Source organism: Gastrolobium bilobum, unplaced genomic scaffold (genome assembly GCF_033153095.1).
Source record: "Gastrolobium bilobum isolate Gb01-03AN ecotype WA unplaced genomic scaffold, APGP_CSIRO_Gbil_v1 utg10665, whole genome shotgun sequence".
Lineage (NCBI taxonomy): Eukaryota > Viridiplantae > Streptophyta > Magnoliopsida > Fabales > Fabaceae > Gastrolobium > Gastrolobium bilobum.
In genome coordinates this window covers 53,131-70,025 of record NW_026897673.1, presented here as the reverse complement: position 1 = coordinate 70,025, position 16,895 = coordinate 53,131, and the positions used below count along the sequence as shown (strand labels likewise).

Here is a 16,895-nt window from a genome sequence, read left to right as displayed (position 1 = left end):
GTTAATAGGCTTTGTATTTCGGAACACCAATTAAAATGTAACTTTTTACCAATTTTTTTACCTAAATACCACGCGAACAATGTTATTTCTCAATCTGTCTCGGGGGCAAGTTCGTTACCCGGTGTAGCGAACTCGGTTTGCTAACGTGTCACATTTCTAGTAGATAACAAATACCAAGTTTAAAAAAAAAAAAAAGTTTGAAGTTCGCTACATTGGGTAGCAAACTTGGTTAAAACTAAGTTCGCTACCCCGTGTAGCGAACTTGGTGTCCACTAGAAACGTGACACGTCAGCAAATCGAGTTCGCTACACCGGATAGCGAACTTGCCCCTGTGACAGAATGAGAAATAACACTGTTCGCGTGATATTTAGATAAAAAAATTGATGAACAGTGATATTTTAGTCACTATCCCTTTATTTCTGCAGCGACACCACAACTTTATCTTCTTCCGCTGACACAAAAACATGATGGGGGCTACAATTTTCTAAAAATAAAATAAATAAAAAATTTGGCTGAGTTTGTTGCATGAGGAGAACACTTTTGCACTAACAACAAAAATATCTTCTCTTTACTTAATTGACGGAAAATAAAAGAAATCAAATCAAATATTTTATTTAAAAAAAATACATCAAATGAGTTTTTTTTTTAAAAGAAATTCTTTTCTAAGTAAAAAAAAAAACTTCATTTTAATAATGATTCAAATTTACTTCTTCAATAAATATATATATATATATATATATATATATATATATATATATATATACGGAAAAATGTGTCATTTTAAATGACATAAAATTATGTTATTTTAAGTGAGAGATAGAACAAGAAAATATTTTTTATTTAAAATTTAAATTAAAAAAATCACTCACTTTCTCTCATATAATTTTCATTCTTTGTGTTTATCTCTCTTTTAAAATGATATAACTTATGTCATTTAAAATGATAATCAACCAGAGTCGAAGGTTTTCATCCAAAACCCACTTGCGGATTTTTCCCAAACTAATGAATTTACACATACTTAGACTTTATGACATGGGCCACAGGCCTATGTAAGGGTCCATGTTTCTGTGACCAACACATGAACAGAACCATAACCAGTGAGTGGCGAACGCAGAGAAAGGGAAAAAAGGGTTCTCAAGAAGTGAAGTAACAATGGCTTCAGAGGAAGAAAGTGCGGTGAAGGAGCCTTTGGATCTCATTAGGCTCAGCCTCGACGAACGTATCTATGTCAAGCTTCGGTCTGACAGAGAACTTCGTGGCAAGCTTCATGTAATTCTTCAATCTTTCTTCTTTTCATAAATTTTTTTGCTTTTAGCTTGTACACTCTTTCTGTGACTACCTATTAACGTGTAGTTTGTAATTGTGTTTTGAGTGTTCTGTGATGGAAAATTTATAGTTTTTAACTTGGTTTGAAGATAATTGAAATCTGGGTTCCTTAAATTTGATGGAAAGTTTGTAGCTTTCTGGAGAGTTTTAATTTTATATCATCTCTGAGAATAATGGGTTGTTTACTAATTGCAACTGGGGATTAAATTTTTGTTTGTTGCTGAATGAAAATTTGACAGGGCTTTGAACTCAATTTAAAATAAACATATTTGGCATGAGAAATCATAATTATGGGTTGTTAATTTTTTTAATATTTTGTATAATTATTGGTAGGCTAAGAACTTTATGCTGCCAGTTGAAGATTGGATTAAAAAAAAAAAACTGATGTAATGTGAACTTTTAGGGTTTCAAAGTATTCTTAAGCTTAATGGAATTTCACTGGTGAACTGAAAGTAACGTATTGAAATGGTTGTTGGTTTCATAGATGTTCTTTTAGGACTACGAGTGATGTTTATTTCTTTGGGGTAAACGCGAGTGGTGTTTTCAACAAAGACTGTGATGTGGTGCTCATATTTACTTATTGTTCTTGTATTTCTATATGATTCTCATGAGCTTGTAGTTCAATTTTAGTGGGGTTTCCTATTTAAAAATAACTAGAGTTCATAATGATTTTTACAACTTACATGCCGTTCCTTTTTGTTGGTTTGATAGAAGTATAACTTTGAGATATATCTTCACTATAGAAATTTAAGATTTTGGTTTGTTATTTAAAACGAGTGATGACTTCTGTGAACAAACTTTAAGCATGAAACCTGAAAACAAAGGTGTTACAGTTTTTGTTAATTTGTTATTTTATTATTTTATTTTAAATTGTTGCTGTAAATAAAAGGGTTGTTATTTGACCCAGTGTTTAGGAATGTTGGAGTAGGATCAGTTGGTTTTTTTAAATTAGTAGTGGGGTTGTTAGTGGTAGAAGTTGTTCCTAATTTGTCTATTTAAACTTCCATCGAGATGAATAAAATTATTAGATCAAAAGAATTATTTTGGAAAAGCATCTTGTGCAAGAGGTCGGGCTTCCTCAGTAAAGCCATAGTTCTATTTGAGGTCAGACTTCCTCAATAAAGCCAAATTTCCATTTTTATGAATGTAACAACTTGGTATTAGAGCCAGACACAAACACCACGCATGGAAAAACGGTTGGAAAGACTGGAAGACGCGGTCCTGTCTTTGGTGGAACAATTCAAGGATATGCTTACCCAACTCTCTTGCTCAGAATGTGCGACGGACCATAACAGTCAGCAACACCAAGGGTTCGTCTTTATCCACTCCCACCAGCGGTGCTACATCTTCCGGCAGTGGCGCCTCCACCGATTCGACTCTCGTTCGCTATTTGACCTTCAAAGAGATATCTGAGCGGTGACAGAAGAGGCTTTGCTTTCGTTGTAATGACGCATTCACTCCAGGCCATCGTTGCAAACGATTGTTCACCATCCAAGCAATGACAAAAGAGAGCGACATCGAGGCGGTGATGGACGAAAGTGAAGGAGAGGCGGATATTGAAGATGATTCAATTACTTGACATTGAACTTACTCTCGAAGACAAGAGTAATTTTTTTAGGGGGAGGGAATGTTACGCCTTTTGTTAATTTGTTATTTTATTTTAAATTGTTGCTGTAAATAAAAGGTTTTTATTTGACCCAGTCTTCAGGAATCTTGGAGTAGGATCAATTGGTTTTTTTAAATTAGTAGTGGGGTTGTTAGTGGTAGAAGTTGTTCCTTGTTTTTAGAGTCTGTAATTGTCTATTTAAACTTCCATTGAGATGAATAAAATTATCAGAACAAAAGATTTATTTTGGAAAAGCACCTTGTGCAAGAGGTCAGGTTTGCTCAGTAAAGCCATAATTCTATTTGAGGTCAGACTTCCTCAATAAAGCCAAATTCTCATTTTTATAAATGTAACAGCTAAATAAAAATGAGAATTTGGCTTTATTGAGGAAGCCTGACCTCAAATGGTTTTACTAAGGAAGCCTGACCTCCTGAACAAGTGCCTTTTGGGATAACATTTTTAATCTGATATTTTATTCGTTTAACTGGAAGTTTAAATAGACAATGAAAACACTAGCACTAACAAATAACAACCATCCACCCCACTACTAACAGTGGCAAGATCCTATCCCATTCACTACTCCAATGTTCCTAAAGACCGGGTCAAATAACAGCCCTTTATTAACAACAATTTAAAAATAATTAAATAAAATATATAAAAACTAACAATCATAACATTCCCTCTCCCTAAAAATTACTTTTGTCCTCAAGAGTAAGTTCAATATCAAGTAATTGAATTATTTTCAATTTCCGCATCTCCATCACTTTCGTCCATCACCGCCTCGATCGAAGATAACTTCTTGCAATGATGACCAGGAGCAAAAACAAAGCCCCTTCCGTTGCCTATTGGAAATTTCTTCAAAAGTCAATCGCCGAACTAGATTAGTGTCATTTCAGTTCTAGCTGTGATAGGTTGGGGTTATGGAACTTGCTGGTTTAGTATTAAAATTATTCGCTGAATGATCTCCTCTTTGTCGTGTTAGCGTAGCCACCAAGACGTCCAACCTGTTTGGAGAATTGGGTGAACATCTCCTTGAATTGCTTCGACAAAGACTGGACCACGTCTTCCAATTTCTGAACATGTTTTTGTCCATGCCTGAGCTTTGATACCAATTGTTACAAACAAAATAAGTAAAAATGGGAATTTGACTTTATTGAGGAAGCTTAACCTCAAATGGCTTTACTGAGGAAACTTGACCTCTTGCACAAGTGCCTTTTGGGATAACTTTTCTAATATGATATTTTATTCATTTCACTGGAAGTTTAAATAGACAATGAAAACACTAACAAATAGCAACCACCCGCCCCACTACTAACAGTCACAAGATCCTATCGCATCCACTACTCCAATGTTCCTAAAGACGGGGTCAAATAACAACCCTTTATTAACAACAACAATTTAAAAATAACAAAATAATAAAATAAAAATAAATAAAAACTAACAATCATAATAGAAGGATGCATGAATTTGTGATGTGTTTAATACTTTGTCAAAAATATTTACTTTGCCATGTCAAATTGATTTTCCTAACTTCTCTGCCTTAGGATTGGACTTCTCCTTTACTGAGATGTTAAACAATCTAGACCTTCGTTGTGAAGGCATTGATTTTTCTTGACATCTAACATCAAGTCCTTCTAACTTCTAAGGATGTTGCTTCTAGGTCATCTCACTAATGCAACGGTAATCATGTTATATCCGAATTATCAACTGTGGCAGAAGTTCTATGTGAGAAAGACATCAAAATGCTAGGCCCTGATTGTGTGACTGCAATGAAATCAGTCACAAAAAGCACTACAGTTATAAGCCCTGAGAGAAACTACCAGCAGTCTCTGGTTCAGGAAAATTGTAAATGAGTGACAATTTAAAGAATGACTCAGGCTCTCTGTGGTTGCACTTCATTTAGGATGATAACCCCATTCATTTATACCTTACCTTACAAGCTTAACCTATTAGGTCAAGCTAAAATTATCAATCTTTAAGTGATTTAGCTTCCTCCCCAGTTTTGACCTTTGGTTTATTAAAAGGATTGATCTTAGTTGGGTTGTAGTTAGATAGTAACTATGATTAACAGCCTAGTATTGAAGTCTAAATTATTTAAGCAATTTTTTCTGGTTCAAGTGTTGTGAAACAGCCATACTTGCATGTAAGAGAGGCAAGGGAAAGACTAGACATGCCAGTAAGATTATTATTTTTTATTTAAATGATAATCTTAAATTGATTACTTGGAATTTGCAATTTTTGTATGCTTGGACAGTTGCACCAAAACAAGATGCTAATTGGTAAATGATATATTTAATCATTGGTCCAAGAAAAAAATTCCTGGCATGTTTTGGTGTTTATTTTAATTTCAAGATTTCATTGGCCTGACATGCATTTTTTTTCTTTTCCTTTTGTGCTGGGGTTTCAACTTGAATTTGCAGGCTTATGATCAGCATCTTAATATGATTCTTGGTGATGTTGAAGAAATTGTTACTACTGTGGAAATTGATGATGAGACATATGAAGAAATTGTGAGGGTAAGTTGTAATCAACATCAACAATACTTTTATCCCAAACTAGTTGGGGTCGTTGGTAGATGAACCTGGAGAAATACATGTCTATTCATTTTCAGCATAACTTAGAACTGTGAATGGTTGCTGGAAGTTTTGAAGAATTGTAGATTATTAGCTGTTAATAAGCATCGTTGAGGGCAGTATCCATGATTACCTACTCTGTTTAGGAAGAGATGGTTATAATTTGGAAGTTGAAGGTATATTGAGAAACTTTGTTTGAATAGTTTGGTTGTGGAAACATCATTTGAAAATAACTATGCCCGAATGAAGTGCTTATCTGTTAGTATATGTATTGTAAAAGCTTGACACTTAAGGGTATTTTTTAAGTTAGATTATTAGCCTTGTTTTTCCCACTATTGGCCTTAGGCAAATGCATTTTTTTTATTGTGAATATAATTTTCCTTGGATGATTTTTTGTTTTTCTTCTGATTTCAGACTACAAAGCGGACAGTTCCTTTCCTGTTTGTTAGGGGAGATGGGGTGATATTGGTTTCCCCTCCACTGAGGACTGCATGACATGGATTGATGAACTATGTGATCATTTTAATGACAATTTATGAAATTGTATAACTTCTTAAATAGTGATCTCATTGCTTATGTTTAGATTAGCACCTTAATTGCCATGTTTGCTAGTGATTTCTGTTAAACAGTCAGTTTTCAATTCTCTTTAGCATGAGAATCATGGCATGCTCATGAACAAGGCCTTTGGCTGCACCATGGAGCTGTTGTTACATATTAGTGGCTCCATAACAGTAAGCCATGATTCTTGATTTGGTGTCTCGTCTTTATTTGCTTTTTCACTTTTAGTTACACTAGGAGATCTATGATCCGGGATTATGGGTAAATTTGGTTATTCCTATAAAGCGTGCCAGAGTTAGTAAGACAGCATTCCATGATTTGAAGGATACATGAAACGAATTATACAAAGCACAGTAGAACCCTTGAGTTGTCTTGAAATTGTAAGCCATGAGTGGGAATGGATTACCATCCAATTGATTGTGAAATATAACGAGACGTGGTGATTTTATTCATATAATAAGTGGGACTTTATTATTTATATATTGAAAAATGAAGGTAATGAAGGCAGAAAGTTTTTTTTTTTTTTTTTTTTTTTTTTTTTTTTTTTTTTTTTTTTATGAAAGAAAGGGCTTAACAGCCCAAGAAACAACTACCCAATAAAAGCGTTTCTAAAGCTACTAATAGCACAAATATTAGCAAAAAATAAATAACTAAGCCCAGGAGGGACCTGGTTAAATTCTTTATAATCAATTTTGTTGAGGCATATTAACTGGTTGGCTAGCCAATCAACACACTGATTTCCTTCACGGTATGTGTGTTGAGTCTTGAGTTCCCAGTGTTTGTTCATCCATGCCCAAATGCGAGTGACAATATGCGTCTCTCGGACAGTATTACTTTTATTGATAAGTAACGTGATCACCGAAGTGAAGTCACTTTCAAAAATAAGTTTTCTGAACTCTTTGTTTCAAGCAAATTCCAAGCTTGACACTTCAGTTGTTTTTTGTTATTGTTTAAAATGGAAGTGGTTTAAGAATGATGTAATGAAAACGGTGGATAAATAACATTGCAGTAACTACCAGGTCTATGGATTTTAACTTTGATATACAACTCATGGAAAAATAAGCAGCTATCCTTCTTCAGTAACATGTTAAATTGTTAATTAAATCTAGGGAAAAATGTCTATCATTTAAAATTACACAACTTATATCCTTTCACTCTCACAAAGAGGTGGGACTTACACCTTTATTTTTTTTGTCAACTCTCTCTCCTCCTTAATCTATCTCTTTCTCTCTCTTAAAATGACACAACTTTACATCATAAACCCTTTTCCCTTAAATCTAAGTATTGTTTCTCCATCGTTATATTCTATAACCGTCGCAGGTACATTAACAAGTTTTATTAACATATAGATGACCAGATAAGTTTTCTTACAAGCACTTGTTATTTATCAGTCAAACAAATAATAACAAATAACAAGTGCTTAAGCAGAAGGATGCTTTCCGGTTCATTCCTATTTACTGTCAGCAGCATAAAGAGCTTTGATTTCCTCAACATAATCATAGCTGCCAAGGAATATCGGTGATCGTTCATGCAACTTCGTTGGAATTAAATCGAGTGCCTGATGACGACATGAAAAGATTTATCAGTTCATTGGCAAAAATATGCAGCTAAAATAATTTCCTTTTGCAAGAGAGCATGCAGAGATGAGTTCTGATTTCTTGAAGTGAAAAAATAATTTGCCAGGGATAATTTAACAAAAGAAAATTGTAATTACCCTTTGCTTGCCCGTGAAAGCGTGTCCACCTGCTTGTTCTATCAAGAATGACATTGGGAAGACTTCATACAATACACTACACAAAAATAAATATATATGAAAAAAATAAATTCAAATTAGACCATCAATTTTCAAAACTTCAGTCATCAGAAATTCAAAGTATATATGCTCCTCCAAAATAAATTTAAAAAAATGCAGGGTTTGAAGATGACATACCGAAGTTTTCCATTTGGACTTTTTTTATCAGCAGGGTACAGAAAGATGCCTCCATAAAGCAATGTACGATGAACATCAGCTACCATGCTGTTAATGTACAGAAATGTCAAAAATTGGAAAAAGACGGTCAAATTTTAATAAACTTCTGCACTGAAGGCGATCAAAAAACTCATTCATTGAGTGGCCACATTCAAGTGCAGTAGTTCGCGAGGATAATATAAGGGAAAGATGTGCTGAACTAATTAAAATAACCTTTAAACTCTGTTAACGTTGCTATGCAGTTCTGGGTATAAATAACTGAGTTTTGCTAACGTAACTCTTTGCATTTATTTTTCATTGATACAAAACATTTTATGGTCTGGCTACTAATTCAAATTGCAGTTGGTATTAACAGTTAGAAAATAAGAAGTTTAAAATTGGTGTAAAAGCAGAAGGAAGATGCAGATATCTCAGAGTTCATCGTAAATATTTCAGATTAACTCATAGAGCAATGGGTGATAAAAGACAAATAGTCAATGTAGAGTTATTTCAATCATATAATAATTTACGCATAAATAAAGCAGATGCAATAAATAAATCATAGAAAGCAACAGAGTATGAAAGGCAATTGTGGTGTGTAACATCCAGAGCGCTGACGAGGGCGGAGAGTGATCGCCGGTGCAAAAAGGCACGGACAAGGAGCAGCTCCTGACAGGCTTCCAGTGGGGGTTACATGCATGAATGAATCGAATCGACACCCGAAAGAGAGGGATTTCAAAGGCTGTGCAGATATAAGGCTGCACAGTTTGGGATAGCTTATAAAAATTAATTGGTACTACCTATGCTAACAAGATGCATATACTTTTCGGTAGCCCGGAAAGGAAGAACTCCATAGTTAAGCGTGCTTGATTTGGAGCAATTCTGGGATGCTGGAAAGTTTTCCCAGAAAGTATGCGAGTGAGGAAAAAGAAAGTCCCATGTTAATATGTGGAGATAGTCATTGATTCTTGAAGCGGTCGGAGCGTTACATGCTGCAAAAAGATAATAGTCTTCTATTTGATGTAAGTAGTAAAAGTTAATTTCAGGTGGCAACTTTCTGAACCAACTGTGAGGAGGAGTTAAAAACGAGCATTGAGCAAGTTAGACGGCCTAAAAGATTGAGAATCTGTGATACCTTCCAATATATCTTAGAGACTTGGGCGATGAACCATCTTTTGGAAACTTGCACTTCTCCACATAACTGAACAGAAGTTAGAAAACGAATTACAAGATTGTCAAAATTTGCAGTGTTTGAAAACATTATAACTTCACTGAATTCATACATACGTGGCAGTAGGACCATCCAGTTTTTGGCATTTCCTTCATTCACTGAATAAATCTTGCCTTTCTTTGGGATCTGCACAGAGAACCACACATAAAACAATTAGCATATACCTCAAGTAAGCCACAGGTGGCGTGAGCATACATGTCCGCATTAGAAACAGGCAAATATCAATAGAGAAAACAGAGCTCAAGTGCAACAAATACAAGTGTGACGATAAAAACTAAAAAAAGTCAAAGAAATCTAAGAATACTTCTTAGAACAACTTGAAAAAGGGTATTCTGATATATTATAGAATTGTGTAAATACTTTGTACAAAGGTTCTCTATTTATAGAGAAAATAAAACCTAGAATACTTGATCTAATGGGCTAAGCCAAATACAACAAATAATAAATAAATAAATAATATTAATATTTACAAAACTCCCCCTCAAGCTAAGAAATAGATATTTATCATTCTCAGCTTGCTAGTAAGCTCTTGAAATCTATCTGAAGGAAGTCCCTTTGTCAATACATCAGCTAATTGACGCCCGGTGGGAATGTAGGGTGTGGTAATCAACCCGCTATCAAGTTTCTCTTTGATGAAATGGCGGTCGACCTCAATATGTTTAGTCCGATCATGTTGAACCGGATTATGAGCTATACAAATAGCTGACTTATTATCACATAGCAGCTTCATTAGTCCCTCACATTTTATTTTGAGATCATCAAGTATAATTTTCAGCCATAGTAACTCACAAATGCCTTAAGCCATGGCTCGAAATTCAAACTCTGCACTTGATCTGGCAACCACATCTTGTTTCTTACTTCTCCATGTCTCCAAGTTACCACAAAGAAACATACAATAACCAGTGGTAGAACGATGGTCCGTCACAGATCCAGCATAATCAGCATCAGTGTAGACTTCTAAAGAGAGATTGCCATCTCGCCGGAATAGCAATCCTTTACCAGGAGTAGCTTTAAGATACTGAAGAATTCTCTCCACTGCCTGCATGTGTTTCTCCTTTGGATCATGCATAAACTGAATGACAACACTAACAGCATAAGCTAAGTTTGGTCTAGTATGGGCCAGATATATCAATTTTCCAACTAGCCGTTGATATTGTCCTTTATCAACTGGAGGACTCTCCTCTTCAAAGCCTATCTTGTGATTCTGCTTAATAGGAGTATTAAAGGGTTTACACCCGAGCTTTCCTGCTTCTTTGAGAAGATCCAAAACATATTTCCTCTGACTGATAAAAATTCCTTTGCTTGAATGAGCTACTTCTATCCCTAGGAAATATTTCAGTTTCCCAAGGTCTTTGATTTCGAACTCAGAGGCAAGCCGTGTCTGCAGAATTTGTCTCTCCACAAAATCATCACCTGTGATAATAATATCATCAACATATACAAGGAGCACAGTAAGCTTCCCATTTTGGGAGTGCTTGAAGAAAAGAGTGTGATCTCCTTGACTCTGTCTGTATCCTAAGGTCATCATAACCTTAGTAAACCTTCCAAACCAAGCACGAGGTGACTGCTTCAATCCATACAAGGCCTTTTTTAATCTACAAACTTTATTTTCTCCCTTCACAGAATCAAAACCAAGCGGGATTTCCATGTAGACTTCTTCTTCTAACTCACCATTCAGGAAAGCATTTTTCACATCAAATTGATTTATATCCCAATTGTAATGGGCAGCAAGGGATAACAAGACTCTCACCGTATTCATCTTTGCAACTGGAGCAAAGGTTTCTTCATAATCAATGCCATAGGGTTGAGTGTAACCTTTGGCGACTAATCGAGCCTTGTATCTCTCAAGAGTGCCATCAGAATTATATTTCAGGGCATAAACCCATCTGCACCCTACTTCTTTCTTTCCGTTGGGTCTATCAATAACCTCCCATGTTTTATTTTTCTCCAACGCATTCATCTCCTCTTGAATGGCTTGAGCCCAATTCCCATCTTTCAAGGCTTCATGTACTGATTTTGGAATTGCAATAGAATCAAATGCTGAAACAAAGCTTTTGTGCTGCACAGAAAGATTAGCAGAGGAAACAAAGTGGGAGATAGGGTATTGAGTACAAGAGGGACAGGAGGAACAAGTTTTCTTGTGACAAGATCTTTTTCCTTTTCTAAGAGCAATGGGCAAATCATCAGAATCAACATTAATGGGTAACTCATCAGAAGTATTAACATCATGATCAGAAATATGAGATTTAGGAGAAACAGGAGACTCAGAAGAAACAGGAGATTCAGGACTTACCAGTGGTTCAAACGATTGAGGTTGCTGGTGAGACAGTATGGGTTGTTTCCTCCTCTGATATACCAATTTAGGTGTCAAAATTTTCCGTATCTCAGGTGTATTTGAAGGTTCTGACACACCAGGAGCAGATACACTAGGTAGAGAGAAGACTGATCCAGGCTCAAAGAAGGAAGGGGACGAGTCTTCTGAAGAACTGTTCTCCCCCTGACGATGAGGACCCAGGAAATAAGATTCAGATTCTTGAAAGGTGACATCCATAGAAACAAAAAATCTTCGACTTGGTGGATGATAACACTTGTACCCTTTTTTATAAGGGGTATAACCAAGGAAGACACACTTAAGAGCCCTAGGATCCAACTTACTCCGATGTTGTTTATGAACATGGACAAAAGCAACACATCCAAACACTCTTGGTGGAAGGCTCTGCAATATGGGAGCAGAAGGAAAGAATGAAGTCATGGAATGAATAGAACGGATATTGTTAAGGACCTGTGAAGGTAAACGGTTGATCAAAAAACATGCAGCTAACACTGCTTCTCCCCAATAAGAACTAGGAACAGATGTCTGGAAAAGTAGTGCTCTAGCAACTTCAAGAAGGTGACGATTTTTCCTTTCAGCAACCCCGTTTTGTTGAGGGGTATCAACACATGTGAGCTCATGAATCATACCTCTGTCTGAAATGAATTGTGACAAGCGTTGATTGACGTACTCAGTACCATTATCAGATCCGAGTCTTTTAATACCTTTACCAAACTGAGTCTCAACCATGTGATGAAACCGAATAAATATCTCTGGTACTTCAGACTTGTCTTTCATCAAGTATATCCATGTTACCCGAGTACAATCGTCAATAAAAGAAACAAACCACCTTGCACCTGAAACACTGTGCACTTTAGAAGGGCCCCAAACATCAGAATGGATAAGAGAAAAATGTTCCTTGCTTTTAATAGTGCTAGAAGGAAATGACACTCAATGGTGTTTTGCAAATTCACAAACATCACAATGAAAGGTCTCAACCGACTTATTGAGAAACAGAGAGGGGAACATAGACTTCAAAAGACTAAATGGTGGATGCCCCAGACGCTTGTGATGGAGCCAAATCATAGACTCTGCAGTAGAAGGATGACGTGTCATTAATAACTGATTTTTGCTAGCATGGTCTGGAAGGAGATGATACAACCCATCCTGTTCATTAGCAACTCCAATTGTCTTCTTCGTGGTAAGATCTTGAATAACAGAATGAGAAGGAAAAATGTGATAGAACAATTCAAATCAGTTGTAAGTTTTTGAGTGGAGATAAGATTAGTAGAAAGCTGAGGAACATAAAGAATATTTTTAAGAAACAAGGAAGGTTGAATTTGACTGTTACCAGAACCAATAACTGATTTATGGGATCCATCAGCTACAGATATAGTATGACTACCAACAGTAGGATGATAAGAACAAAACAACTCAGTACGACAAGTCATATGATCAGTTGCACCAGAATCCAAAATTCATGAGATTTTAAAATCAGTGCAAGAAGCAAGAAGAGATATAGAACGTGTGCTCTTACCAGATAAGATCAAAGAACTATCATGCTCGGCCATTCTTCAATAAAAAAGTTAACAACCAGCGATAAAATCAACCAAACAGAATATCAAATGACCTCCGATCAGAAAAATAATCACAGATCCAGACAGAAGACAAGGAGACGAGAAGAATGGTGGTGGTCCGGTCCAAAAACACGGTCGTACGCGCCTCCACGCGTCGGAGAAAGGAGCTGCGCGTGGGCTTCACTTGCCGGGAAAGGGGTGGCGCGTGAGAGCGCGTGGAGGGGCTTCTCCGGCTGAGATTTTTCTGGCGTGGTCGTCCGGTGAGCGCGCACCTGTCTGTGGGTGGTCGCGGTTGAAAAGTAGCTGGAAAGTGGTCCAAACGGGGAAGACAGATCTGATTGGAGGCGGTCGGAGGTGTTTGGGTCGTTTGTGGCGGAGGAACAATGCGTAGAATGATTGAACGAAGAAAAATAAGGTCAACAATGGTCCCCTTGGTCCAAAAGGTCCCCGGAAAAAAATTTCCGGTTGCGGCTGATGGCGGCAAGAGGTAAAGAAATTAGGGTTTTGTTAAAAAAAAGACAATATGCGCGGAAGCAAAGCCCTCAGATCGAGAGCTCTGATACCAACTTGAAAAATGGTATTCTGATATATTATAGAATTGTGTAAATACTTTGTACAAAGGTTCTCTATTTATAGAGAATACAAGACCTAGAATACTTTACCTAATGGGCTAAAGCCTAATACAACAAATAATAAATAAATAAATAATATTAATATTTACAACATTGGTTGTATGAGCAACTAATGCGGAGTTTATAAGGCCTTGGACACTCCCATCCTATGAGCTAACTTTTGGGATGATGACCTCAAGGTTCTTTACCGAACATAATTCCTAGTTCCAAAGGGTTTTTAAATAGGGAAGTCTTTTCAGGAAAAAAAATAAAAAAGAGAGAGAGAAAGATATTCATGCCTTCCTCCGTAGAGAATATTGAAGGAGAACAGATCATGTCAATAATCATTTTGCTTCTAACATGTCAATCATGTAATAGTTAGGACCCCACATTCACGGTACGAATCACGTTTGCATCCAGAAAAATCAGATTGTATAGTAACTAATGAAGTTTGGTTATAACTTCGAATTCTTAAAATCGATTCCGGATCAGTAGAAGTGATTTTGCGAGAAATATATATATATATATTTTTTAAACTTTTCTGGATAGTAGAATTGATTTTACGTGATGCTTATAAATTTTTTAGAAACATACTTATATTCAGATTTCAAAAGTGATTCTACTTTACTATTCAAACAAAATCAATTCTTCTAAACTCACTTTTAAAATATCATTATTAAACACAAACCAACTTTTTAAACATTAATATTTCAGTTCTTTCAAAATTAATTCAACCAAAATCTAAACCAAACGGACACTTATTGAGCAAGTTTGCATGACCTACAAAAGCCTTAGTTTGACTTAAGACCTTTCAACACTGACCAAGCCAGTTCTGTGGGAGACTTTCAAGGGCAAGAGAAGTAACTAACATCAAAATTCAGTTTCAACAAATAGAAAATTAAGCAGTTCCTGACTTCCAAAAAGCTGAGAGCCAGGCAAGCATTTCCAAAGAGAAGGATGATTGATAGTAGTGATCCATAAGTGAGCAGAGTAATACCTTAAATGTCAGGGCGAGTTAGGATGAACTCACCAAGAGATGGATCAAGGGTGAAACCATTAACCCCATTTCCGGTGCTCAGCACAAGCTGCAAAATCATTAGATCCCAAGTGGTAACGCAGTAATTAAGCATTGTAATTTTAGAATCTAGGCAAAAGAAATTCATGACCTCTCAGTCCTCAGATATACCAGGAAAAAAGAAAGAAAAGGAAACTGAAATTGTTCTTTCACCCTCCTCCACACCCCAAAAAAAAAGTGAAAACAAAAGTATAATGAGAATTTACACTAATATATTAAAATTTATCAGCAACTAAAAGGAAAAAGGTGACGAAAAGACGAAGAAAATATATAAGACAAACGAAAGAAAATATAGAAACAGATATACCAAACAAAAACAGGGATGTAAGCAATAAAAAGGATCCGGGTTTATTATACCGTGCAAGAACTTCCATACATACAATAACCAGCTACTAACATGTTCTTCCCAGGTTGCAGAACATCTTCTATGGTTGGTTCATGGCCATCTTTTACCATATAAATCCCAAAAATCTACAACATACTCAATTGACACCAGCAATATGCATTTAGTCTAGATTATTAATTTTTGTATATATTAAGTGAGAGCTATTAATTTAATGCTGATGTAACAATAACAAAATGGTTGTAATAATAATAAGGGTTTATCGGATGTCCTATCATAAAATATAAGATTTTGTTCTGTCACATCTTATAACTATGTATTTTGGAAAAAAAATACAGTTATAATATTATTTTTTTTTTCCTTCTATACATTAGTCAATAAATTTATGAAAAATTAAAAAAAAAACTTTAATATTATAATTATATATTACCTTAACATATATAGTTATAGTTATAAAACAGTGATATAACAAATCTTATATCATGGTACCCCATATAATAATAACAGAAGAGGAATTGAATGAAAGACGGGGAATGGGTCATACTGTGCCAATGGAAACACCACAATCAATGTTAGAGGAGCCATCCAACGGGTCAAAAACAACACAATACCTGCATCATCAGAAAACTAAAATAAAACAAAAAGTTGTATACTAACTAATCAGCACAATAAATTAAGGGTTTCATTTTTGTTATGTTATTGAAAAAAAATTATCTAATAAAAAAATTATGTATTATAAATAATACATAATTATAATATTAAAATTATTTTTTCTTTCTATCATGTGAATCAATAATATATGAGAAGAGAAAAAATTAAAATAATTTTAATATTATAATTATATATTATTTCATAATATATAATTATTATTATTTATTTTTACATTACATAATTTTTTTCCAGTAACATTCCGATAAATGAAAGCTAAACATTTATTCTAGAGTACGCAAATCAAAGCATAAGAGAGAGAGTGAACAACTTTCCACGCTTAGAACGTTCCACAAACACGGCCTCTTCATCTTCTTCAGAAACCAGTATGCACTGTTCAAATATCATACCATCATCACCAAAATAAAATAAAATAGAAAATAAAATTATTTAATTAATTCATAATGATATAATGACTCACAGTTCGGCCACTGCTTATCAAAGCCTTGACGAAGAACTCATTGAAAAGTACATCTAGTTTCTTCTGTTCTTCACCCTTCGTATTCCAAACAACAAAACCAACGGTATAGAAAAATTAATAAATAAATAAATAACGGAGACGAAATAAATAAATAAAATAGTAATATGATGATGCAGTTCACTTGCCTGAACATTAGTATCTCCAGCGAGTCCAATGAGTTTAGCAAGACCAGCCTACACACATTCATAATCGAAGCCAATAATAATAATAATTAATGTGGAGAGATTATATTTATAATTTTTTATTATTATTTCTTATTACTAAATTTTAATCGTTGAGTATTATAATTTATTAAATTATATTTATTAATTAATTATTAAATTAGTGTACAATAATGTTTAATTATTTTGGTATTGAATAGTGATATTTGGGAAAAAGAAAGAAAGAAGAGAACCTTGTTAACAGCAGAACAAACGAACTTGCAGCCGAGAACAATGTGACTAAGCAAGATGGTGAAATCGCCGCGTGACTCAGGGTGCTTTGATTGCTCGCTCAGCACGAACCGCGTTATGGTCATCAAGTCCGTGCGTTGTGCATCTGCCCTATG

The 16,895-nt window shown here is 35.1% G+C and overlaps 1 protein-coding gene and 1 pseudogene across 1 annotated transcript; one reads left to right on the top strand and one right to left on the bottom strand.

Moving 5' to 3' along the window:
- The first annotated feature begins 1,047 nt into the window (after positions 1 to 1,047).
- On the top strand, positions 1,048 to 6,254 carry LOC133309173 (sm-like protein LSM3B). Its single transcript, XM_061509907.1, has 3 exons — positions 1,048 to 1,269; positions 5,353 to 5,448; positions 5,920 to 6,254. The coding sequence occupies exons 1-3, from the start codon at positions 1,153 to 1,155 to the stop codon at positions 5,998 to 6,000; spliced, it is 294 nt and encodes a 97-aa protein (XP_061365891.1). The 5' UTR covers positions 1,048 to 1,152; the 3' UTR covers positions 6,001 to 6,254.
- A 1,248-nt stretch (positions 6,255 to 7,502) lies between these two features.
- LOC133309171 (fructose-1,6-bisphosphatase, cytosolic-like) lies at positions 7,503 to 16,895 on the bottom strand (annotated as a pseudogene).